At 35.5% G+C, this 27,680-nt stretch overlaps 1 protein-coding gene across 1 annotated transcript in view; it reads left to right on the top strand.

Moving 5' to 3' along the window:
- Positions 1 to 27,680, top strand: part of FBXL17 (F-box and leucine rich repeat protein 17) — a 270,391-nt gene that overhangs the window by 153,584 nt on the left and 89,127 nt on the right. Inside the window, exon 7 of the mRNA XM_084225368.1 lies at positions 24,417 to 24,493. Within this exon, the coding sequence (XP_084081494.1) occupies positions 24,417 to 24,493 (77 nt within the window). The remainder of the gene's footprint in view (positions 1 to 24,416; positions 24,494 to 27,680) is intronic.

Raw genomic sequence — 27,680 nt, 5'->3', positions numbered from 1 at the left:
TATTTTTTAATTCATCATCATAATTTGTTCTTTCATGGTTTAATTTTCTTTAATCCCCTAAAATTAAATGAATTAAAGTATTACTGACACAGGAATTAAATTTATGAATGAAAAATGTTTTCAGATAGTAATTCTAATAAATCACTTCAATTAGCATTCAAGAATCAAACAGCTGTGGTAACCTGGTCTTAAAAAGAAGCTTTATTTAAAAAAAAAAATTAAACCGTATTTCCCTGTGGATTTGCTTATAATGTCTATCATTAAATAGCTCAAAGAAAACTTCCAGCCCCTACCTAATGAGGTGGCCTTAGAACCAATGTCTGTTAGAGCAGAGCTTTATCATTTAATGTCTATTCCAAAAAATATTGCATTTTCATATGTTTTTAGTGAATCAGGTATAACAGATAATCAAAAATATAGTTACAGGATTAAAATAGTTTTACTGTTAACTGAAGGTCAGATTTGCTTCTTGTAAATGTGACCTCATACATTTCTATATGTTCAATTTTAATTAATTCTAATTCCATTTTATGTTTTTTCAGTCACATAATCATATGTTTCTATGATTTATATTTTTCTTGTCCTTCTTTCAAAATAAATTTATAATCATGACAATATAAGAGAGGGTACAGCAAGCAGTGTGGTTTTTTTTTATCCTTTATGCATTCTTTTATGTCTGCACTTCAAAGATTTAATCAGACCAATAAGCAAATTATTGGGCTTTCTACATGTAAGCATAAATAACACTGATTGTAACATTTAGTTTTCATGGGCTTTCAGTGATGGAAAAAAGAATTTGTATATTAATTGCTTGATAATCAAGTCGTTTTCAAAAAGTCGCTTAAAATTGAGAAAATTAGGGTGGATATATGGAATTGTGCTTTCTATTTTTTAAGCAGTGCAGAAAGTTGAAAAAATTCCATCTTTTCTCATAAACTAGTTGTTTTTAGAGTAGCCACTATTTTATTCACCAAAAAGAAAGATACACGGTTTTGTATTGTACAATGTGTGTTTTGTTGTTTTTTTTTCTTTGTACTGATGAGCAGAGTATCTGTCTCAGGTAATCATGTGGACCACAAGAGTTCTCTACCCTGTCTCTGTTGATTTTCCTACTTGATTCTTCTTTTGTTTATATTGAAGTAAATTTTCAAAAACATTTAAAAAATGGAGTAATCTTCTGACATGGGATAAAACCATGTAATACCTTATATGTAGCCTTTTCCACAGTGACTTACACCAATATTCAGTGGGGCAGTTTATGAATACTGCTGCTATCCCAGCAGTGTATGATAGATAGATCCAAAGTGTAGGATTGCAGGTTTTCTGCCATTGTTCCAGATATTTGTAACAATGTGATGCAAGGCAGGGGTCTGAATAACTTTTTCCTTTGTGAGAATGGAGAGCTGAAATGTATTAAAATTTTTTGTTTTGATGTCTGTTTTACAAACACGTGCCTGAAATTCCAGTGATGCTTTTAGCTTATATAAACATTTTTTTCATCTACAAGAGCCTATATTCTGGTATTATTTCTTAGATTTTTTTCTAGTTTGATCACACTTCAATATTATTTTATTTTCATGTGTTCTGTAAAAACTTAATAATCATTCATACCTGTTCTGTAACTGACAGCTTAAAAAAAGTAATAAATGTAAATTATTTTCCTGATGATTAATGTGTAAGCCAGTATTAAACTGTATAATCTGTATTAACCAGTACAGTCTTTATGGCGAGATTGGCCTGTTGTAGCATCTCTGCCTGGGTGAGAAAGTGAGTGCATTGTCCCTTGACCAGAAATGAGAATATGTCACATTTACACCTGGTTGCCCTTTCTCTTCATGCTTTAAGGTTACAATTTTTAACAGCCAAGTAAGCTGAACAGAACTGCTGTTTTCCTTCAGATTTTTTTCCCCAGTCTCCTGTGCAGCTATTTGATTTTATTAATGGTAAGGCTTATTGAGGTATAAATGAGAAAAGGCAGCATTTCTCAGATCACAGAAATTAGTGAAAGCACATGCACATTTGATGTTTACTTTAAATGTGACCATTTGTGTAATATGTCCTACTAGAAAATATTTTTGCTTTGGTTTGTGTAGACTGTGTTACAAGATGTCTGTGTGTTTTGAGGGGTTGAGTTTACACACTATTGAATCAGCTGCAGCAGCTTTCACAGATACATTAATTTAACAAATGCATTTGTAGTTAACTGCTCCCTTGACAATAAACGGAAATGATCACCAAGCCCCAGAGCTAAAAACCTGTCCAGATTAGCCAAGTAACCAATGCTTTCTAACTAGGAATTTCAGCAGCTCATATCCCTGTGCACTGTGACAAAAAGGGACTTGTTACACAATTACTTCTGGGGAAAATAGGCAGTTACGCTGGAGCCATGCTGCAGGCAGTCATCTCCCAGGGATGCTGTTTTGTCTAAGTGAGGGAATGTCTCTCTCAGTAACATGCTGGTCATCCAAAAATGTCCAGTAATAGAGATCCCTTCAAATCAACCAGCTTGTTATGCTCAAGCATCTGTTTGGCATGTCATCTTCACCTGAAAAGGACTTCCAAGCAGAGTACTTGCAGCAGTTCATGAAATATCAGAGAAGCATCACTGGTTTTGGTTAACTCAGTGAACGAAAGATTCCTGACAGGTTGGAATATTTTTCACTAAGCATTTGCATGGTACATTTGCCATGCTCATCTGGATGACTTCTGCATAGAGAAAATTTTTGGTTTATGAGCTTTATCTCACTTTAAATGCTTTGGGGTGCATTTTAAGTAGTAGTGGTGTACCAAAATAAATGCCCAATTTACCATGTAAAAGTAGAAAATAGTCATGCCTTAACTCCAATCAGCAACTAAGTACCATGCAGCTTGCACCCCCAGCTACTCCCACCATGTGATGGGGAAGAGAATCAGAAGGAAGGGAAGACCCCAGTGATGAGGTAAGAACAGTTTAATAATTGAAATGAAATCTCATCAGTAAGAGTAGTAATAGCGTTCTACATCACTGCTGTTCCATTATTCCTATTGTAATGAAAAGAGAGACAGCAAAATGTGACAAATAAAACCCAAGAGAAACAAGTGAGGCACAGTGCTGTTGTTCACCACTTATTAATGCCCAGCATGTTCTGCAGCAGTGCTGGGCCCCTCCTGGTCAAATCCCCCTGGTTTGTATACTGGACATAACATACTGTGAATATCCCTTTGGCCAGTTTGGGTCAGCTCTGCTGGCAGTGCTACCAACCAGCTCCTTGTGCACCTCCACACTGGCAGAGCTTGACTTGTGGTAAGCACAGTTTGGCAACAGCTAAAGCATCACTGTATTATCAGCATGATTCTCATGCTAAAGTGCAAACATAGCACTGTTCAGTGTCCTTTCATTCTGCTGCACCCCAAGGGATCTGTTATTAACAAGAACCTCAGTAACCCTTCCTCCAGAGGCAGGTTTTAACATTAAATTGGTATCAAGGGCAGTCTGGGAACATTTCAGCATGTTAAACCATGTGAGGTTCTTGCTGGCTTACATGGCTTATCTTTTAACCTCGTGTTCAAATTACTTCAATTCTTAACCCTCAATATTTTAATATTATGCATTGTTACGTTTTTTTCAAAGGAACAGAATCACAGTTGACAGCTATGGTCTTCAGGGATTGCAGGGAACTTGGGTGCAAAGAGTTGAGGTAGCTTTCAAATCCAAAGATTCACGTATAACAGGCCTTTAGAGGAGTTGCTAAAGGGTAAGGACCTGCAGATTGGTTGTTTCTCTGCTTCTTTGGCAGTGAATATGCTGTATTTTGCAGAAAGTATATTGCAACTGGACTGTGACCATTTTGTTCTGATACCTTCTTTTTCTTGCAATTATCCATTAAGATGGTAATGTACTTTTCATTGTCTGATCTTTAGAAGCTTTTCTTTTATTAATTTTGGCTTGGATAATTGCAACTATAATTTGGTTATGCTCAAAATTTCTTTCTAGGCAGTCTTACTAGTCTACCAACAAGCTTTATTCTTCAGACTTTTAAGTCAAGGTGGTTGTCAGAGGTTTTTGACTGCAGTGCTAAGGATTTTTGTAGGCTGTCCAGGACTCATGAAAGAAGAAAATAGTTTCTCCTCCTCATGTAAGATCTGAGCATTTGATGGCTTTTGTATGAGTTGTTAATGGGTGGTTTTCCATATTCCTTTATGGAAAGAGCCACTTAATTGTTCTTTGGGTTCCAACTAATTAGAGTGTATATAAATAGTTTGCTCATCCCAGTATGAAGCTGGATGAACTATATACTTAGTTTTGCTTGGGCAGAAGAAACTTCTTGATCATTCATCATGAATCTGAACCAGCAACAGAGTAAATCCATGAGGCCCTGGAGGTCAAATTGTGGAATTCTTTTTTTATATGTCTGTCAGGAAGACTTGTCAGCAGTTATCTTCCTCATCTTTCTATTCTAACCCATTTTATATCATAGAATCATAGAACTGAATAGCTTCTTCCAGAGCTTGTTTAAGAAAGGGCAAACAGCCAGGTGATAAGGTGAGAAGAAGAGAATACAGCAGCCTCAGTAGTGTGCTGATCAAAAGCTGAAAAGAGTCAGCTGGTTTTTTAGATGTTTTTAACTCATTGGCATGGCCAAATAGTTAAAAAAGTAAAAGGATGTTATTCAACATATTTATAGGCTGGGGACCCTTTAGCCCTGATGGAAGGAGATGCTAATCCAGGATGCTTCTTTTTCCGGTATGATTCTTAAACAGACTGAGGTCTCTTGATGAAGGTCTAGAGTCCTTTATTTGTAACATAGATATTGATTGTGTTTGAACGTATTTCATATTGGTTAATATTGTCTTCAGTGGCTTTCAGTTTTGTCCCATATTCCTATGGAGATATTATTATTTTGTATGCTACCAAAAATAATTGGTGCTGGTACATGTAGTACCTGGATATATATAGTACATGTCTCATGGCTTACTGTACCCTGGGATTCTAAAAGGATAACTCCTATCCTTACACTTTCTGAGCTGTCTGTGACTTGTGATTGTTGTCCTTTCTGGTAATGAAAAGCAAAAAGTGTTTGAAATCAAACAAAAAAGCCACTTAGAAAAAAAATAGAGATGAAGATATGCATAGGACATGTGCCCCAAGTCATATGCCAAAGGATCTTTGCTTCAGAGTACACAATACAACACAAGAATTGAATGTGGGAGTAAAAATGAGAGTTGTGTCCATTCTTTCTGTGATGTTGAAAAAAAAATTTAAATGGTTAGGACCAAAACACTTGCATAACGGATGGATGAAAGGAAAAATGTGTTTCCTGTTCAAAATCTGTGACAAAATACTGCTGCAAATATTTTTGACAAGATGTCAGGAGAAATTTTTAGTTTTCTAGTAGTGTTCTGACTAAAGCAAAATGTCTTATTTGAAACACGAAGCTCAATATAGCTGTAAATCTTCAACAGCTTTGATGGAAAATATATAAAAGTAAACTTTTGTTGATAGATACCCCACTTTTTTCAGGTAATGCTTTTCCTTGTACCCTGAGCTATTTGAAACTTACTATGTTTCTATGGGTTTACCTTAAAACACTGAAAACAAGATGTTTTCAATACAAGCTTCAGGTAAAATGGATCTCCTTAGAATTATAGATTTCTCCAATAGTCCTTGATTTCCATTATATGACTTCCTCTAATGAAAGCCAGTCCCATTCTCAAATACAGTTTGAGAGAGAACTTATATGAGGGTTTATTAATTCTTCTTTCCACTGGAAAAGAGCATTCCTGACTTCTGACAATAGCCACTGTACTGTTAAATATAAAGGTATTTTTATGATATCAGAAATTAATGAAAAATGGCTCAAGATCTTTAATTTTCTATTTCTTAAACTGCTGCTATAAAGAGGTTTTCTATTTAGTTCAACTGGTAAATAACCACACTGTTAGAAATATTCCTATTTTTATACATAAGGCAACATATTTTATCTTAGTTGTAAAAAACAGAGTGCTGAAGCATCTGCTTTCAATACACTTAAAAGGAATTGCATTGATGTTTTTGTTGCAGAAAGAGCAAAGAGTATGTATTTTTCCTATACGAAATAAATGAACTGATGTTGAGGCCGTGATTTTTTTTTAAAAGCCATATGTAGAAGGCAAATAATATTTGCCATATTTATTTCTGCAGTAAACTATGAATGGCTATGACACATGTCTAAATGAATGATACACAATGTGCTGAAGTTCATTTGGAATCTTGATTTTTACTGACTTTTCCTGAGGATTTTAAAGGATGCTCATCCTTCCATGTAAGGGTTATCTGTATGGAGCAGGCAACCTCTAATTCATGGCTTGAAGCCCTTTGATCTGCTACAGATAGCAGATACCATTTATTTTGAGCTTCCCACCTATTCTGGAAAGCTGGACTGATTTTCTTCTGTGTCCTGCATTCCTGTTGGATGTTTTAGGATTCAGAATTTCAGCTGCTTTCCTGAATACTGAACACTGCTACAGTTTTCTGAAACATGAGTGTCAGCATGAAAGGCTTGGAGAAGTGTTGAGACATCTTTCTGGAGGACTAGGAGGAAATCTTACTTTAGAACTAAATGATGGTAAAAACCCACTCAGGGTGCTATTATGTAACAGTTTTCTGCAATTTTTAAAGTTTCAAACTGAAATGTAAAGTCTGTCTGCCTGCTCCTCACTTGTAGGTAAATACCAAAGGAAGGCAACTTCATGTAAAATTCTTCCAATAAATTTAGTTCTGCATCTCATTTGTGCACATTCAGGGGATTTTTTTTTGGCTCCTTGTCACATCTGACAAATTTTTCCATTTTACTGTGTAGCAACTTACATTTTCAATAAAAAATTAAACATTTAATGACCACATGCTGTCGTACATATTTATCTGGCCTTTATTCTTAAAGATGCTTGGTGTATCTATTTGCAAATCTAGTCACATGTACAAACACAGAGGTTGGAGTTAGTACACAGCTCACAAACATGAGCTGTTACTGTAGTAAGAACTTCATTCAACATTTAAAAGTCTTGTTTATATTTTTTAATTTTCAAGATATCTAACTTGTAACAATTTCTTTATGAGAACTGACAGTCCATTTTCATTATTCCCTAAAGGTAGAATTATTTTTTTTCTCACTGGAATTACATATAGTGAGTTTGGTGTTGCTTTGTTGTGTTATTTTTTTATAATTCATATTTTTTATGCTTAGTATAACAAGCTTAAAAAATCATGAGCAGCTATTTTTTGCCCTGTATAGGGTATTTTAAATAAACCTGAAATCTTTTATAAAGCCTCACAGTATGTTTGGGAAATACATTAATGTAATACATAATTACAGGGGAAAGTCTACATTGACAATACTTTCATGCAATAGCATTTTTCCAGCAGTCATAAGATCTAGTGTAACCATCTGGTTGTTGACTAGTAGATTCAGCACATAGCTTAAAAGGCTTGGTTTTATCTTTGATTTTTAGTAGTACTGTTTCCAAAGGCATTATTTTAAACATTATTTTCCTCAAGTGTTTTTCCTGTGTAAAACTTTATCTAGCTCATCTACTTTTGTATTAGGAAATGCACCTTTCCCTGATGTTTCCCTGATGTCTTAGTCTTTTTTTTTTTTTTTTTTTTGTCCATTGATTAAGGTACTGCACTGCCTGCAGTTTTGGAAGCTTTTCATGGATTATATCTCTCCTCTATGAAAGAGCAAAACAAATTGTTTGTTTTCATCTGATTTTTTCCTATTGAATGCCAAAGTGTGTGCTTGTAGGGGATTACAAAGTATGATAATAAGTTGTTAATTGCATTATTGTGATTGTCTTCAAAGACCACTGCTGAAGTATTTAAGCATCCTTAGGAACAGCTTATTAAGAAGCTTTATATGCCTTTGAGTCTAACTTGAGTGCTTGTAAAGATTAGTGGCTACTTCTGTCTTCCTTGAACTTATTGGGTTGAGAGGCCTATGAAGAGTTATTTGAGTGGAGATTTGTGGGTTTTCTGAATAATTTTATATGAGGCATAAACAAAGTTTAGAACCATGTTGTATATAAACCAGGGAGTATATTCTTATTTGTTGTTCTTCTAATACTCTATTTTGTTATCCTAAGAGGGAAAACATACTTTAAAAGTTCTTGGATGTTTGCAATGCATTGTTTTTTCTCCATGACTTCAGTACTTGGGGAATTTCTTGATAAAAACTTTAATTCTTTATGTATTACCCATCTGCCTAGCTTTTCCTTTTGTTGTTAGTTGTAGATATAAATTCTTATATTGTAACTCTTTCTAATGAATCTACCTGGTTAAAGAAGTTTTCCAAGTTATGTAAGAAATCAAAAACTCCCACTGTGTGAACATGATCTGAAAATCCTTTTTCCACTGTGTTTGACAAACATCACTGTTTTCACCCTTAGTACTCTTCAAACTTTCCACATGTTAAATGAAATTAGTCTGGATGAGTACAAATGAAAATTATTTCATGTGTAAGTTTGCACAGTGGACCCTGGAGGGGAAGGAAGATGATGGTTAAGAAAAAGGAATGAGTAAGTTCCCATTCCAGCTCTTCAGTTAGCTGGAGATCCTACCTGCCAACCCTTCCAAACCATCTCGGGCTACAGCCACCTTGTAGGGATGTAATTGCCTTCCTTGTTGTCAGGGGATATGCTATGGCACACAGTGATTATCTTTGACAGCTAGAGGGAATGGACACAGACACTGAGTTCCTTCTCAAGAGCTTTTTCTGTGCTGCCACCCAAGGCTCCTTTAAACCCCGCCTCTTTGTTTTTATGTGAAAACACCCCAAACCCAAAACCAACCAAACAAAAACCAACTGAGCTTCTCAGATATATTTAGTCTGGGAACCTATGGTGGTGAAACTTTGTAACTGGGTAAAATAAAAATGTTTATTATAAAAATAAAATAATCCTGTGGACCTTTGGTTTTCAGTGTGGTTTTGATACTTGTAACTGAAATAAGAATGTGAAAGGTAAGCTCTTAGTGACAGGACATGTTTTCATCTGCAGTCAAATCAGATATGAACATTTAGATTATATAATTGTTTGTAGTAGTATAGGCTTATCTTTGTTTCTAGGCTTAAAATTATTCTAGCCGCTCTTCATTTTAAATCTGTGCCACAATATAATCAACAGACCTGTAAAGCCATCTTACAGAGATCTTTTTGGAGGAAAAAGGTGCTGTGTAAGTAGGCAGTACTATATTTAATAAGTAAGTGCAAGATAGTGTGTGTCAAACCATCCTGAAATCTCTATGCCATGACTGAGAGTCTTACTTTTGATGTAAGGAGCCCAGAGGGTGGCAGTGAAGGCAAAGTTATCTGGCTTTGTCCAAGCATTTCTCACAAAGACAAGCCATGCTGAAAAGTAGAGACATTTTAGAAATCACCAGGTTGCCACTGGTAAAAAGAAACTGGCTAAGGGGAAAAGGGAAATTTTTTTTTGTGTCCAATGGAGAGGCACAAGAGAGGCACACAAGAAATCAAGATCTGAGATTACTGTGATCACTCTTGTATTTTTTGCAGGGACAGACAGTGTTTTCATAATTTCTTATACTAAAAGGGAGTGAGAATGGTTCAGAATAATCTGTTGGGAGTTGGTGGTAATTATTATAGCTGATGCCAACTGGTAGCTAAGACTTATGTCTGTTTCTTGATTCCCACACTAACAGAGTTCTTAAAGGACAGAAAGGTTTTGAAATCTGGATTCAACTGAAGAGTTACATGTGTTTCAGTTAGCTCTGTCTCACTTGCAAGTGCTTAGCATGATCTCAGTTTCTTCAATCATGCTAAAGAGGACAGATTATTACTCATTATATTACAGTAGCAAAGTTTTATGGATTTTTTTAAGATGCCTTTTGTGTTGCATCCATTTCACAGAAATGCTGTTCTTGTAATTTATCAATTAGCAACTTCTGTTTATATCCAAAATAAAATTAATTACAATTCACTTTAATAGAGGGGCTACCTTTTTTTAAACACTGTCAAGTAATTGATAATAGCTAATTATCTGAAATTGAAATCAAGGTGAGCTGTGTATAGAAAATTCACACTGCTTCTAATCATTGTAATATCCTATAGAATGCCTGAGTCATGATGACTGAAAGGTGTGTATGTTTGAGATTGATTATTTCTGATGAATATTGAGGAGTAGTCTAAAAAACATTTTTTGTTAACTTTTTATGCTGTAGTCAGAGTGCGACTGCAACCATGTCTATCCCTGACATGAAACAAAATACTGTATTCACAATTGTGGGAGTGCTTCTTAAGAGAAAAACAGCATCGTTTTATGGACTGGCTCACAAATGCCTAATTTATGTACACAAGGTGGCAGTATGTTTGAGGGTGATAGTAAGGGGTAGAATTATATCTTGTAAGACTTTTTCCTTGATAAGTATCTGCACATATTGTTTTACTGGTTTTATATTCTTATATAAAAAAAAATGGGAAAAACCTACATTAACAGAAGTAGAAATATACACAGATACTGTATATTGGGTATGTTTTCATCTATGTTACTATTTAGAAATATTAATGCATTAAAATACTTTTAAATACCTTTCTGCAGTTCTAATATTTCTACCTTGAAATATTTACAGTACATACATTAACCTTTATCTGAAAAATCTAGCATTAAAGGAGATAAGAAAGAGAGCAAACTGTGACATAACAGTATCATTTTAGTCTAAATTGATGTCTGCTTATTATTTGCTCAGTAGTCTACAGTTCAGAAGTTTTGGCACTGCAGTGGTCATATCTGACTGGGATGTTATCAGAAATACCTAAATCTTTAAGAAAAGTTGTTAACCCTCATCTAGAGGTCATTCAAATGAAATGTAAATACTCAATTAAAAAATCTTTTCCTTCCTTTACCTTTCTGAGGCATTGGGCTTGTAACCATAGTATGCAGTGGAACTAAACCTTTTTTTAGCCAAGATTCATAATTTACAATGCAAAATGTAACTGGAAGCCAAGAAAATTACAATAGGAGAATTTCATTAGGAAACAGTCAGTCACATTTTGCACTACTTGCAATTTTGGAAGGTTCAGAAAATCTTGGGTTTTGAGATTCAAATATATAAGCAATGTATTTGTAGGAAACAAATACTTCAAAAACTTCTTCACGAGGTGTAGATAAAAAATTAATTTGGTGGTGGCTGAAATCAAAATTAAAGGCATGGATACAAATGTGGTCTCTGTTTTTTTGCCTATGATGGTCTACATCTTGTCTGACCACACTGGGCTCCTGCTGAACTGAAGAATTATTGACTGGTGATGGGTGTTAATTAATTGATAAAGTCACAGGAAAGGATGTCGTGTTGGTTTTCTATGATCTGCTGCTTCCAGTTACTCCTCCACCTAGCATAGAAACATCATTTCACTCTGATTTAGTCTCACTGCTGTCCCAAACTTTATCACAGAGAAGGTAAATTTTATTCAATGGATTAGTGGGGATGTACTTAGTTTAAAAATGCTCAGACTTTGTTTCATCATGATGAACAAAATCATGTCTTGAGGTGCCTGGGGTGCAGTGTATAATTCAACTAGAGCCACACAGACTAGTCAAACAGGAAATGGGAAGGAATCACATTAAAGCCAATGGAGAACTTCCTTGGGTCTTACTCTGATGGAAATAAGCTGAACTACTGTCATAATTTTCTAAAAAAAAAAAAAAAAAAGGCAGCAGAGATACCAAGCAGCTTAGTCACATGAATTATTCATCCAGATAGCAGGAGGAAATAGTAAGTGAGCTCTTCTAAATCCAGGATTAAACCCAAAGTTGCTAAAATCAGAAAAGGCATTAGGATTCCACTTACTAATGAAGTGTCGTAACTGAAAACTTCATGCAATTGTGTGACAACTCGCTAGAATGGGAGTATGAAGGGTCTTGTTCTGCTTTTTGGGGCACAATTTGGTAGTTATTTGTTTTAGAGGAAACTGATACATATCTTCAAGCAGGTAAATAATGTTAACTCATTTCTTTCATGGCCCCAAGCAAAAGATTTAGCCTACCATATCACCACTTATATGTTTCCTACTATGTCCAAGACGAATGTTAACTAAAACAGATCTCCATAAGCACATTAGGATGCTAGCTGGGGCAGGAAATATTTTAAGATTTTGTCAATACTTTGAAGTAACCAGTATTGGAAGTAATTAATTCTGTCAATGAGCTACTTTGAAAGCCCTTACCTAGACCTTCTGTATATGGAGTTAAAAATTTCAAACTACTTGCCATGGCAAATAATTTTGCATTTATGATTTGTGGACAAATGTTGCATTTTTTTTCCCATGGGGGAGGTCATTCTTTCTCAACCAGAGTCATCCTATGTACTTCTGCTGAAAGTACTAGACAAAAAATAAAATTGGAGCAACAGGTAAAAACTCACCTTTCAATCCAATACAAATGCATTACTTGTGCTCTGTGAGTCACTTTGGCTGACTATTTACCTCCTAATGGAATTCCAATCTTGCAATTAGAAAACAAGCTTTCAGTCCTGCTGTGGATATAGGGAACCAAAAACAAATGCAAACTCAAATTGATCATGCCTATCATAGGTACAGACAGTTAGTAAGAATATAATGAAGGTTTTTGTCTAGATAAAAATTTGAATTAAAGTGTTACAAGACTGTGCCTAGCAATGAGTTACCCATTCCTTTATGTGTTCTGCCAATAATCTAGGAAATACTAGGAGCTTCCATGTGAAATTTGAAAACTAGTAATTTTAACAGAATTAAGAGAGTGAGAACATAATCTTTTAAAATCATTGTTATCGGTACAGCCTGTGAATATCTTAGCATAGAGTGGATGGTAAAGAAAACAAGGTGCCCTTTAAACACAGATTTTGTTACCAAAATGCTGAATGGGCTTCAGAGATTTCTTCTTACGTTTTTTTCCCTAATTTGCTGCCACCCCAGTAAATGTGGTGGTAGTGAGAGAAATTCTGAACACAGTGGATGTCAGTACAACTTGGCAAATAGTATCTGTTTTGAATTCTTAAAAATGTGAAGTGTTGTGTTGGACAGTGGACATATTTGCTCCAGCTGACCACCAGCATGCTCTGCTGTCTGTGTTGCTTACCTGTCTAAAGAAGTTCAAAGCTAACTTATGTGTTTGTACACAATTCCTTCTGGGACTTCTCTAAGTTGCACATATGGAATATATGTAACATTTTCCTCCCCCCCACTTTTTCTGTCAAGCACGCACACTAGTTACTTTGCTTTTCCCCTGACTTCCCTGGTGAGTGGGGAAATGTGCCTGTGTTACTTTTATACACAAATGACTTCTTGCACAGAGGGACTGACAGTTCCAACTCTGTTAGACCTGGTTTAAGTGGCTGCCAAATTTTAGACCTAAGGTTAATAGGTAACCCTGTCTTTTCTTTGGAAAGCTTTAACTATCAGCAAAATTTAGTACTTTAAGGCAATATAATATTACTATGGGAAAGTAGGGAAAGGTAGATCTGCAGTTAGGTGATTTCATAGATTTTTATATATATTTTTTAATATTGGCTGGCTAGAAAATCTATAAAATTATAGTAATGTACAATGAATTATGAATGCATAATGGAATTCTTGCCTGAACTCTTCAGCAGGGCAAAAATGCACCACATGGAAATTTTCTAATTTTTTTTCAATATGTAGATTCTAATTAACTGCATAATTTCTCATGGTTTAGACAGTTACACTTTTGTGGATAGAGCTGGATCAGTTTAAGAAATCATTTGATGCTGTTTGTGGTTGTCCCACAGCAGAACACAATAGTCAATGTCATAGCTGAGATGCCATGACAGAATCACATGACTATTTCTGTTCTGTTTCACTGCAAAGTTGGTTGAGACTTGCTGGGAAGACACCTAAACTTAGGCTGCCGAGCTTTAAGATACTCACATCAGTGAACCGAGCCCTCAGCTAGAGGATGATACTGTGCCATTGGGTTTGTTAAAGGCTTCTGAAAAATTAGGAAGAAAGAAGTATCAAATTCATACAATTTCAGTCAAAATCATTCTGCTTGTTCTTAAGTTGGGTTTTTTTCTTTTGTTTTGGGTGGCAGTTTATTACTTTTGAACAATTTGATAGCAATTGGGGTAGCTAGTGAGAAAACACTGAAATGTAGGTGCAGGCAGGTAACACCAAGTCATGTTTCTTTTACAAAACCAGAAGCTATGCTATGATACAACTGAATAATTACTAACCCTCTGAATTCCTAACAAAATCAGGACCATATCAACAAAACTCAGGGAGCCCTAAGACAGAAGGGAGTTGAAAAAGTTTCTTCACTCATTTCTGAATGTGTTTATAATTGCTCAGTTATGAAATTTCCAGCTATTGAAAACCGCCATGTTTTCTCACTTTGGTTTGAAGAGACACAATACATTCCTAATATTCCTTCTAGACAGATTATTTTCCAGTAAGATTGCATGAAAAGCTACCTTGTTAAGTACTTGCAGAATTGAACAGCATTTGGTGAAGGTTGTGCATTATTAGGTGGTATTATTAGATGCATTTAGAGACGGTAATTGGCAATCTATTAAGATCATGATGCATAGAAAGACATAATGCTCTTCTAGCTTCCAATAAATATATTTGCTACTATATTCTCTGAGTTAAAAGGAGGCAATTTTGCTTCATAAAAATCATATAGAGCATCGTCAAGCTTGTTTTCTGTTGCTTTCTCCAAGCAGTATACCAGTAACAGAAGTGCTAGCCAGACAGCCACATGGAAAGAAATTCATTATCATTTCTTAAAGAGCTTCTGAAATTTACCTTTAAACTGGCTGTTTTTTGGTCTTGTGTTTGTTTATTTTTTTGTTTTTAAAGACATTGCTATCTCAGTGCATTCTTTCCAATATAAAGCAAAGTTCTAAGAACCTTGGCATTCTTACCAAGATTTAGACAGTAGTTCATGGTAAATCTAGAGTTTTAAAATTTTAGGAGGCATGGAGATTTTTTCCTATGCTTAAATTTGTACACTAAAATATTTCCAGTAAGGTATTATGTATGAAGTATTTCAGATTTGTCATACAAACTCTGCTGTGACGCTGCCCTTTGGGTGAGACCTGAGAACTGCTGAGTTATTGCTCATATTCCGCAATCTCCCTTCTTTATAGCATTTGTCAAAAAAATGCATTGAGCTTGATTTTTTCTTTCATCAGTTTTGCTAACTTCAGCAGAATTAAATGAATGTAACAGATCTACCAACTTGCTCTAATTCTTAAAGTATAAAGAGAATGGACCCCAAATCAATTCCAAAGAAACATGAATTATGATGAGTACTGGTTTTTATTTTTTTCCTCTTTGATTATCTTGGCTCTTCTTCTTCTCTGTCATTGCTTTGTATAAGCAGAAATTCACTACAAACTTGAATGTCCTTCAGCAGTAGAGGAGAAATATCAGATGTGATGATAAAACTATTCTGCAGACAACTTCCTAATTTCCTGTAAAAGACTTCACTTCTTCTACTGTCTAATGGAAGAAATTACCCATGTAAACCTTTTTCATCTCATATAAATTTAGATCATAACTCTAAGGAATACTGCTTTTCCCATTAATAGGATTGATAATATTTATCAAACTTTTGTAGGGACTTGATGTTTTCACAGAACTTTGCAATATTTAAATCCTCTGTTTACAACTCAGTAAAAAAAATAGATTTATGGAATATGTTTCCATTTTGGAAAGGAGAAACTGAGGCAGAGGTTTTGCTGTTTTTTTAAAGTCAGCAGGAGAGACCCTTGATGAAATCCATTCTCAGTTCCCCTGACCCCTTGACCATTATCTGCAGAGTCATTTCAAGAAAAGGCAGTCTTTAAACCTGTACATTAATAAATACCTGGTAGAGGTTAGGGGCTTCTTTTTTTAATTAGAAAAAAAGTCTGAGATACAAAGGGGTTTGAAAGGGTAAATCTCAATAGATAAGATCAGCTGCCTATCTGCAAAGCTCAGTGAAGCATATATCAGACCTATGGTATGAAAATAAAGCAGTGAATGTGGTGAAATATTCTCTCATATGTGTGTACTCCTGGTTGAGATCAAGAAGTACAGAGCTGTATAAACACAGTATTTTATTTTCAAAATAGCAGGTGAAGTTTTTTTCATTTTTATGGAACTATTTTAAAGTTTGTCCAAGCATTCTAAAAGCACACTTCAAAGAACATTTATGGGAAGTTAGAGCATGGCAATACAGTTGCCATTTCTTACTTTTGCTATATTAAACTTGGAAGCTTTTTTTGGAAAAAAAAACACCTTGAGGCCTGAAGCATGTAAATGTAATCTCTAAAAATCTGAGGAAGAATAAAATCCACTGCTATTCAAAGCCCAGTCTCCCCATGCATGAAATGGTGGAACTGAGCTGGTGTATGCCCTTTTGTGGTTTGTACTGGGAGGGAGAATTACAGCAATACTGCAAGGTTTTCTTCTTTGGACTGTCTCCTTCGCACTTCTCTGAATTTGCAGCATATGTGGTTGTGCAGCATCATTGCTAGATGATTTCCCCTAAAGCTTCAGCCATAGCACACATTCAGAGTCTGCATATCACCCCACCCTCTTTGTACACTGCTGTGGCACTGGAACCTCGAGGGTCTTGTTTGAACTCACAAGGATTTGCTTATTTCTGTAGAAATAGAGCCTACAATATGCAAACTACCCATCCTGTCTATAGCTACTGTGCAGTCTTTATTTTATTAATCTGCACATTTTTGCATTTAACAGATAACATTATGACAGTTTCCTTTACATTTGTCTCAGGAAAAGCCACCATGACATTGACTGTGTAAGGAAGTGATATCTATGTAGTGTACATCAATACACTAATCATAAAAACATAGAATGGCTTGGGTTGGAAGTGACCTTAAAGATCGTTTCACTCCAACGTCCCTGCCATGAACAGAAATACTTACCTAAATCAGAAATACTAGATCAGTTTTCTCAGAGCTCCATCCAGTTTGGCCCTGAACACTTCTGGGGATGGGGCATCCACAGGTCCTCTGGCCATCTTCTTCCAGTGCCTCACCATTCTCATAGTAAAGATTTTCTTCCTAATATCAAAATTAAACCTACTTGCTGTCATTTTAAAGCCATGGCCCCTTGTCCTAACTCTCTCTGTATGCCCTTGTAAATAGACCCTTTCCATCTTTTTTTATGAGGTTCCTTCAAGTACTGGAAAACTGCAGTTAGGTCACCCTAAAGCCTTCTTTTCTCCAAGCTGAGCAACCACAATTCTTTGATCCTTCCCTCCCAGCAGAGGTGCTCCATCCCTCTGATCCCCTTGGTGCCTCCTCTGCGCTCTCTCCAGCAGCTCCGTGTCCCTCCTGTGCTGGGAGCCCAGGGCTGGGGGCAGCTCTGCAGTGGGGTCTCAGCAGAGCGGGGCAGAGGGGCAGAATCCCCTCCCTGCCCTGCTGCCCACGGGGCTCTGGCTGCAGCCCAGGACACGCTTGGCTCTCTGGGCCGGCAGTGCCCACGGCTGGCTCGTGTCCAGCTCTCACCCACGGCACCCCCAAGTCCTTCTGGGCAGGGCTGCTCTCCATCTGTTCATGCCCAGCCCGGGCTGGCACCAGGGATTGCCCTGACCCAGGGGCAGCACCTGAGCTTGGCCTTGTTAAACCTGGTGAGATTCCATGGGCCACTGCTCCAGCTTGTCCAGGTCCCTCTGGATGGCATCTGTCCCTCAGGAGTGTCAGCTCAGCTTGGTGTCATCTACAGATAAGCATAGGGGGCACTTGATCCCTTCATCTGTGTCATTAATGAAGATACAAAATAACACTGGTCCCAATACGGACCCTTGAAAGACATCACTTCTCACTGATGGCCATTAGGACTAGAACTATTGACCACTGTAGTAGGGTAATTCAACAGTATCCTATCAGGAATGCCAATATTGCCAGTATTTTAGTGGAAAAGCCCCACTGAAACAGTTCAGGAAAGAAGCTATTGCTTATTTTTATCATACAAAACAATGTTTACTAAGGATTATGCACGGGCTTGCTGGTAATGAACACTTCCTTGGTTTTCCTTATGACAGTAGACAGGTTGCCACAATAAATGTAGGAAGCTATATGTGAAGGGCTGTATCATATAGGCCTTTTCATTTGAGTCTGAATTCCAAAATGTTTTAGAGTTCTTAAAAAAGTAAGAGATGCCATTTATTTTTTTTTCAAGACTTAAGTATGATTGTCTGTGGCAAATCAGACTTATGACGGGTTCAGGGTAAGATTTTTTTTTCCCTAGTAGTTTATTTCTGTTAGATCCGTTTTGGTATCTTGTTCCTCCAAGCCAGAAAGGAACTGCAGGCCACCTGGAATACTACTACATGTAAAAATCAGATAGTGGAATTAAACAGTTTTTCTAAATCTCTCCTTTCTTAGTTTAATTGCTTGCTGGGTTTATGTTTATTTGGGGTAACAGGAGGCATTTAATTTTAGATGAGACTACTAATAAATATTGGAAAATAGATATTTATTGCTGAAAGACAGGGCATAATAGCTTAAGCAAAGAGCTGGTTCATTTATCTGTGTAGCTTTCTGATTGGAGCTTGCACACACCTGGCTACTCAGAGCACAAACAGACACTGTGGGACTTGGCTGCCCTCACCTTGTTTATTATGTAAGCTCCAGCATGAAAAAAAATCTTGTCTCTTTTCCTGTGCTGTTTAATGGCAAATCTGTTCAGCAAACCTTATTTTTAATTACATTGATTTTTCTAAAGAATACCTCCCTGCTAATCACAACTTAATGACCTCTCTAAGATAATTGCTGCTAACTTGTATAACTAGTGGCACTTTGCATATTGGTTCCAGACGAAAAGTGCATTTCAAATTCTACTTGTGCTTTTGATTACAAGTCTTATCTTGTTTTGCTGTCTCTGTGGTTAATATTGTTTCTTTTAGATGCAGTTCTTGGTCTTAAAATGAAAAATCATTTAAAAACATATATTTTAAATATGATTCAAAAATGGCAGCTACAACTGTGTACAAGGGTAACTGAAAAACAAGTAAAAATCATACTTCTTATTAGTATAAATTATTAGAAAACAAATACATTGGAAGAGATCTATTGTTCATAATGCAAATGGAATGATCAATGAAAGAGAATCCTGAACCAAGAATATGTATCCATCAGGGTATTAAGTTCATCATTTTTGTTATGACATTTTACAAGAGTTTATAGATCTGTCAGTAAAATGTTAGTATTTTCACTGATTTAGCCTTTGAATTTTTCATTCCTAGTGCAGTGAGCTTCAGATTACATCAGTTTCTTAAGACTATATGTGCTTCTTTGGGCAGAGGCTTGGTTTTGTTACAGGAGAGATTTGGTTATTATATTGCATTACTGCCTTCCATTGAAATACCTAAGCGATCAAAACCAATGTCTTTGAGTGTTATTTCATGTGCAGGTAATTTTTTCTGCCTGAATTTAATGCTTAAAATGCTAATTTTTGGGGAGCATATTTTTTTTCTTCATGAGAGGTTTATGGTTTCCACGGCATGTTTTAGTGTTCTTGTTCTTTCCAAGCTCCCTCTTGCTTCCCAGTAGTGCTCTTGGTTATGATATGAGGAATAGTGAGGTGTTCACTTGACTGCTTAGAGACAAATACAGTCAAATACCAGAGAAGATTTGCAAGCAGTCTGATGTTCATTTTGAACCTTACCAAGGTGGTACTTTAATGTTTTGGGGGTTTTATGCCTCTTTTGTGGGTGAAGCTTACTCACTCCCTCAAATTGTAGACTGATAAGCAGTAATTGGCAACTCCAATTAGCTCCGTTCAGGGCTGAAGAGTCTCAGACTGTAACAAGGTCTCCCTGGACTACTTACACCACATACACTGTACTCATATTTTCTCATTAGTTCCTTTCAGTTGCCGCAAATACAATTTTCCAGTGTTTTCAGATTTAGATCAGAAATGTAATAGCTCTGTCTTTGTATGCAAACACACACACATTTATATAAAATACATATACACACACACATACATATACACACATATATATAAATAAAATAATTTTTCATAAGTTAAGGATCTATGTTATCTTATAGGTAGAAGCCTACAGTTTACTTCATTAACTTTAAACTTTTACTCAGGGCAAAGAATCTAGGGGTCAATTGATATGAGAAGAAAAATTACAGAGTTTCAGATTCCTTATTTTTCTAGTCTGTTAGCATTTTGTTATTATTTTTAAGCTCTTAAGTTTTGGAAATCATAAAACTTGACTCTGAGAAATCATTGCACGTATTTATATGTGTGAAGTTACCAAGAATATGGGCCTAAATTTGAAGTTGCCAGTCGGCATACCTGTGTTTCAGTCATGAAGTTTTATGACTTTTGAAGAGACATGTTGGCAGAGAAGCTTTATACCAGTAACTCTTTGCAGACCTAAGTAATTTCTCCTATCTGCAGACCAGGTGGCAAGAGCAGTATACACAAGTACATGTTAGTGGATAAATTTCTGTAGTTTCTGTAATCCAGATGGAGAGTTTTCTCCTGATAGCAATTCTTAAAAGTTGAGCAACATTATAGTTATGTTGCTTTTACCTTGATTTTTTAATTTTTTTTTTTAGTTTTCGAAGCAGAAAGACATCTTAAGAAATTGAAACTGTAAGAGGAAGTCTTAGGTTTATTAGTCTCTGAATGTCATGAATTTTGGGATGTTTTCAGTGTGGATATGTTCAACACCACAGTGCTCATTATCTTACAGACTTCTGTAGTCTCGTAACTCTATTTTGAATTGACAGTATGTAGGTACCTTTTTAGTTATATTCTTGATTTCATATTATTGTTTGATTGACTGGTTTATGTCAAACAAGTTTGTGCTTTATGCCTTTTTCTTGCTCCTAATTGCTCTGTAAATTTCACAGTATGTGATATTAATTTCTTACTTTCCAAATCAAATGCAATAAAACTGAATAGCCCAACAGTCTGTCAGAGAACAGCATTCATAAACTATTGAGTAGATCTAGGGAAAACTTGGTGCAAGCATTTATTGGATAATATTTTCAGGTTTAATAAATAAGCAGTGTCTTCCTAAAGTTTTTCATGTTCTTTGTTTTGATATTTTAATGTATTACATAGTTCTAAATGATGCTAATTTGCAAAGGAGGAAGTGAAAAGATTTTAACATTGGCTAGCTCTGATCCAGACTTGTGTATTAGCAAAGCTCTAACTATAGTTTTATTTCTTTATTCCTTGGATCATTTTTGGTAATAATTTATTTTGAGTGTAAAAACCTCTTTTCTTTCTGGAAGAGTGTTTATATTTTAATTTGTTTAGTGCTGTTGATAAAAGCCTGCTTCAGTTGGGTGAAGAGATTTAAGAAATTCTCAGTGTTGGCACAGAGCTGTTGCCACCATGTCCATGTTGGGTCCCTTTCAGAGAGGGGTGAGTCCCCAAGTTTTATGGGGCTCAGTTTTCTGGTGTGCTCACTTCTGAAATTTGCTGCAGCTTTAAATAATAATTAAATTTTCTTCATTTTTTTACCAGTGTAATTCTGGCTTGTTGTTTTGTTTTTTTTTTTTAGGTTAGGCATCTTTGTTGTCTCATTCAGCAACATCATAAATATAAATACTTCCAAAGATAGATATGACAATAATCTGACATCATTTTGATAGATTATTGCAACAGAATTAAGATGATCCTTGCTTTCTAGAAAAGGTTAATTTGATTTTTTTTCTTTTAACCTTTTTCTTTGCTGTCATGTTTAACAAAGATTAAAAGGTAAAAGTAATAAATACACAACTACTCTTATTTTTCCTTGTGTTGTAAAGAAGTCAGTTTTCACAAGCAATTATGTATTGTGTGACTGTCTATAGAGCAGAGGCAAATGAGGTAATATAAAGTGTTTCTCCTGTCTCTGAAGGTTGTTGTACAGGAAGATGATCTGTAGAATGGGTAATAGAAATTAAAACTGGAATTAGATTGACGTATGCAAGCTATAGAAAGCACACAAAAGCCCATTAATTCAATTAAATATTTTAGGTATATATCATTTTTTCTCCAAACTAGATGTGCCATTACCTCATTCTTCTAGATGTTAGATAATTTTCATATTGTCAAAAAACAGGAAGAAATAAGGCATTCAAGGCATTCAAGGCACCATTTTTCTAGCCTTTTTTCCTTTTATATTTTGATGGGGTTTTTTGCCTGTTTAATGAATATAGCTGAACACTGTGAAGGTTTTCTCTTCCTAGTAGGAAAAAGTGAAGACTATTTAATTTATACTCCAAGATGTCATTGAGAACAGCACTGGAGTCACTCAAGCCACTTTAAAAAACTTTAACCCTTAGAACTGGCACTATCTGGAAGTATTAAAGGATACATTTCTAAGGGCCACACAGTCAAGTGCTTCTGCATTTGTGCAGATAATATAACTTTGACTCTGACTGATTGAAAAGGTTTGCAACTGAAGTTGTAGAGAAAATAAGTTAGTCTTTTATATAATTTTGTCTGCCTTGTGGTGGTATTTTTAGACACGGATTGCCGTACTTCATTTTTGTGTATTAGTTGTCTCTTGGTGGGTAAAAATTAGCAAAAATAATTCAAAAACCCTAAGATTCATTTCATATAGTTTACAAAATATTTTTTAGGTTCAGAAATTTTATCCGAGGGTGAGAAGTGTTACATAATGATTGCTCTGCTAAATGATATATATGATAATAAAAGTTTCTTTTAACCTCAGTATCCATTGACTCCTGGATTGTATCTTGTTTGCTGCAATGCCTAATGAAAATTGTACAAATGAAATACATGATAATGATTTTCCTTTTATTCATATTACCAGTAATAGCAATAAAATCTCATTATTATGAAGTATTTTTCTGGAATAAATAATAAATATATTTTCTCATGGTTTAGTTATCTTAATAAACCAGGTAACAAAGATTGGTGTGTTCTTCAAAATCATGTCTGACAGGAACAGAAGAAATTTTTCATGTATGAAGGATGTGTTTAGTGCTCTAAATCTTACCTTATTTTCAGAAAATACGTACTTTTGAGGTTATCTTATACCAAAAAAGCATAGTCCTGGTGTAAATATTTCTTTTCTTTGTGTATTCATGATGTAAGATAACCTTTACCTAAAGATAAGAATTGTAAAATATTTCTAAATATCAGGGTCTCACAATTTTCCAGGGTTGAATATTTATAGTAGTGGTAAAGAAACTGTTATTAAGGTAGTCTGTCAGAGGTGTGCTGTTCATTAGTAGTATTTAATTTTCATTGTACTTTTTAGAAGAAGGAAGCAGGGAGAGGACAAATAGGTATAAGGGCTATTGTTCAGTTATTGCCTTATTGTAAGCTGTAAGAATTAGGTGGTTGCCTTTAAAGTCTAAAATTGCCAGCATGAACAGTTAAATCAGATTAGGAGATAATCTATTGGAGGTGGTAGATGAAAGAAAAAGGTCCCTGAAGATTTAGGTGTACCTTTTAAATGTATGGCAAATTCAGCAATTCTTATTTTGTTAGAAATTGGCAAGTAAATTAATTTTGTGTACTGTTCAAGGGTTGATTTAAGTGTCAGAGTAAGTGATTGGGTAATTGACCTGAAAATTAAAGTCGAATATATTGGATCAAAAGAAATTCTTCCAATTCATCTAATAAAATACACTTGAAAAAATGTATCTATGTAGAAAATAGCACAATAGTCATGCTAGCTGATCTAATAAACAACTGATCTACATTAATAGGATTGAAAATGTATGTTATGATTCTGTGATTACTGAGTGATAGGTTATAAACACTGCATTTGAAAACACAGCAGTGTAATATAGGCTTGGTAATAGGTACATCATTAACTCCTATTTAATTTCTTTAATTAATTAATATTAATTTTCTTGCTTACAAAAATCAAACATAAAAACCTCTATGTTTCATTGCATATTCTTCACAGTTGTGATAAGGCAGGTAAATGAGCTGTTTTCTCATCTCTACAAGCTTCTCCAGCAATGTGTTGGAGCACCATGATCATGTAGCATTTTATGACCTGATGAATGCTGACTCATGCAGTAATCACTGAAGAAATACAAACATGAATTTAAAATTACAATTTCTTATATTTTGTCCTCATTACAGTGCATTTATAGTTCTTCCCTTGAAGAAAGCTGCCGCAGCTTAAAATTTGCAACAGAAATTTTCCAAAGTAATAAAAAAATGGGAATTCACATTTGTGTAGCTTTCCAAAGTGCTTGTCTGTATACATTTCAAGCAACTCACATATTCAGAGACTTAGGGGAATATCCATATATAGGCATTCAATTTAAAATAATATTTTTCTTAGTGTAAACATGTAGCCATATTAATTTTCAGTAAAATGTACGGATCCATTTGCAAAATGAAGAAACTGAGATACGGTACATTTTATCTGTGGGTTGTACTCTTGATATTTAAAAATGATTTACTGTCTTATAACCGTAATTTTACTGTGTCTTCCAGATGTGTGGAGGTGATTGCCAGAGAGGGACGGAACCTGAAAGAACTGTATTTAGTATCCTGTAAGATCACAGACTATGGTATGTAATATACCTATATCTTTATTTTTTGTGAAGATTGAACTGGAGTTCACAGGGACTGTTATAAAAAGTGTTGCAGATGTGGAGATAAAAATTTTCAAAACCTTTACCCATAAAAATAGGAAATTTATATAAAGTGTTTGACTTGCTTAAAAATATCTGTGGTTGGAAGTATGAAAGTCAGTGTATATATTTGCTGCAAAGTATCCTTATAGAATTGGCAGTTACTGGGCAGAGTGGGTAGCATCCCCTTTGAATAGTCCTGGAGACCAGGAGAACATTTAAGAGAAAATCAAAAAATATGTATGTGTTTCTAGATGCTGTAAAAGCATAACTAAGCAAGCAAAAATGTAGCTTGATCACCTGTTGTAGGCCATAAAATCTGAATGAGGTTGATGGTCCTTTAAAAATGCTTTTATGGTAAAATAGAAAGGACCATCTTAGAATTAAATGTCCTCTCTGATAGGCCACATAGAAATACAGGGGTTTTTTTAGAATCGGAAAACTTCTGGTGCTTGTTTGGAAAGGCTGCTTTGCTTTTTCAAATAAGATACTGACCTTAAATAAGACACTTATTTTTGCTATAAAGCCAGATTCTCAAATGTCTATCTCCCACTTACATGCCTAAATTTCAGTAGGATTTGCAAACTGTGTATTTGAGATGTTCATTTCAGGCTTGCTGATTTTTTTTATTTTCCATTTTATACTGCTTAGATTTTAATAAAGAATGACTATGTCAAAGTGATAAATTACCATTCCAGTAGTCACAAACTCATTCTTGTACTTTCCTTTCCAAATTCTGCACTTCACTGGGGTTTGTATTGTGCATTCAAGGGTATGTTGTTCTGCAGAGTTCTGCTCACCTTATGTATTGGAAGATGCCACCATGCAGCTGCTGCAGCTGCAGAGCTTGGAGCATGGCAAAGGAGTGGGAGCACAGGCCTTTACTGCCCTTTCCTCTGGTCTGCTGTTGTTTGTACATCCATAGGCAGAACAGACATTGTCAGAGTTGAAAATGGATTTTCTCAGCTCGACGCCACTTGTCCGAGATGAATTTCTGAATTTGTGAAATGTCTTGTGGAAATTCAGGGAGGGAAATTGTCTGTAGAACACAAGGTGATAATAATGAATGAAAGTCCTTCTTGTCGCTGCTGGAGGGCGAGAGGTGCAGGTCAGGGTCTGAAGGCAGACCTGTCTCTTCTGTCTGTGTGCTGCGGATCTACGGGCCCTACTCTTGTCCCTTCTGAGTCTGACAACCCATGTGGAAAGAGGTATCGTGGGCATAATGGAATCCATGTCTTGAGGATCAATAATTTCTCAAACTGATTTCACCCTTCATTCACTGCAGTTATTCAGAGGAAAACATGATTTTTCCCAAAAGTAGGGAAATAACTCTAAAAAACTCAAGAAAAGAAACCTAGGAGAAAGAAAACCTTGCTTATGAAAGAAGAGAGAGAAAAGGCAATGTCCATAGCTAGATGGAAGGCAGAAGGTGTGTTTCAGAGAATGAATGAGTGAAAAATAACTCAAGCATTTGGCTTATTAGCTCTATCCAACCTCAGCTTCTCTTCTGTATACTTAGGCCCATCTGTCACTATCATGTTGTAATCTGCAGTCACTTAGCATCATTGCACTCAGTTACTGGGAATTTGAGAATATTTCTGTTGATAATGTTGCTACTAAGCTTTACTATTTGCTTAAAAATCAACTGTTTTTGCTATTAAGAATCCAGTAAAACAGCTGAGATACTGACTGATTTTTGATACATTATTGACTGATTGATTTGCATTATAGTCTTCAGCATGTCTCAGCATGCCAACCTGACAAATAAATTCTGCTTTTAATATCTGAACTGAAAATGCAAAACAAACCATAACAAAGTAAAATTTATAAGCATAATTTATGGTTTCTAAGGAAGTCAGGATTTTGCCTTAGATTAAAAAATGTGATAGCTAGGGAATGTTTATTAGGTAAACAAGAGTGTTGCAGGGTTGAGCCAGGCATCACCCTTTTCTCATTTATTTTCTGGCAATTCAGTTGAAGATTTTCTCACATTTGCTTTGGTTGCTGGTAAGTTAAAAAATGAGAGCCTTGCATTGTTGCAAGCTCTGTTCATTTTTGAACCTCCTTTATCGAAGAATCTGTCTCTCTTCTCAAGGGGAGAAGAGCAGCTGCAGTTCCCCAGAGGCTTTTGAAGCCCTAATGTAGAGGAAGTCAGCTGAGGAGGAGCATGTGCCTGACTTCTCCGGGAGCCTTCTAGGTGGTGTCCCATGGTCTTGCAAGGACTTAACCACTCCTGCAGTTCTTCAGGCTCCATCAGAGAGTGTCTGAGGCTCTGTGAGGCTGTGGCTGGGTGAGAGCACACCGTCCTGTGCAACCGTGCTCTGGTTTTGATACTCCTGAGGGTGACACACAGAGCTGTCCTTGCTTTGACAATTGAAATCTTGACACCAGGTTTGTACAGATGCAGGATTTTGAAAGCCCTCTTGGAAACTGTTCAGTGGCAGGTTTTTTATGCTACAAAAGTTAGTGGAATTTTGATTTCTGGCACAAGATCATAATTGCTTAGTAAATCAACTGGGGAAAAAAAGAGTAATATTGCTAATTTCTAGGAAAAATTTTAATAATAACTTCAGTAAATAAAGAAAATAATTACAGCAAAAACTGTTATTGGTATCCTTCAATTAACTCAATAAGGTATGTATGTGTGAGGTAATTTCATATCCTTTAGAGAAGGCTGTGAAGTGCAATTTTTGCCATTTTATTAATTCCTTCTTTTGTTTTTCTAATTTCTGCATAGGGTAGATAGTATACAAAACTACCAGGCATACATGTTTTTTTTAATGTCATTAGTATTTTTAAAGTGCACTAAAATGCTGCATTTTATTTGGAAGCCTTAGAGATTAAATAAAAACTGCTACGCTCTAATAATGTATCCATTGACAGCATTCCTTTCTCTGACATTTTTCTGACCAGAAAAATATTCTTTGTAGTATACAGAGAGATTAGGATTCAAACAGGAATTGAAGTATGTATACATACTGAGAGCTGTTAACTGATGAGACAAAAAAGCATTCTTTATTTACTGTTACATTTCAAAATTAATTACTTTGTATTTTTGTATGCAAAAGTGTGTTTTATTTACTTCTGAAAGAAATTATGTTATTATATCCGTTTTTAGGTCTAG

The sequence above is a fragment of the Fringilla coelebs genome, assembly GCF_963513975.1.
Source record: "Fringilla coelebs genome assembly, chromosome: Z".
Taxonomy (NCBI): domain Eukaryota; kingdom Metazoa; phylum Chordata; class Aves; order Passeriformes; family Fringillidae; genus Fringilla; species Fringilla coelebs.
The sequence above is the reverse complement of the archived record's forward strand: the minus strand, read 5'-3'. Positions and strand labels throughout refer to the sequence as shown.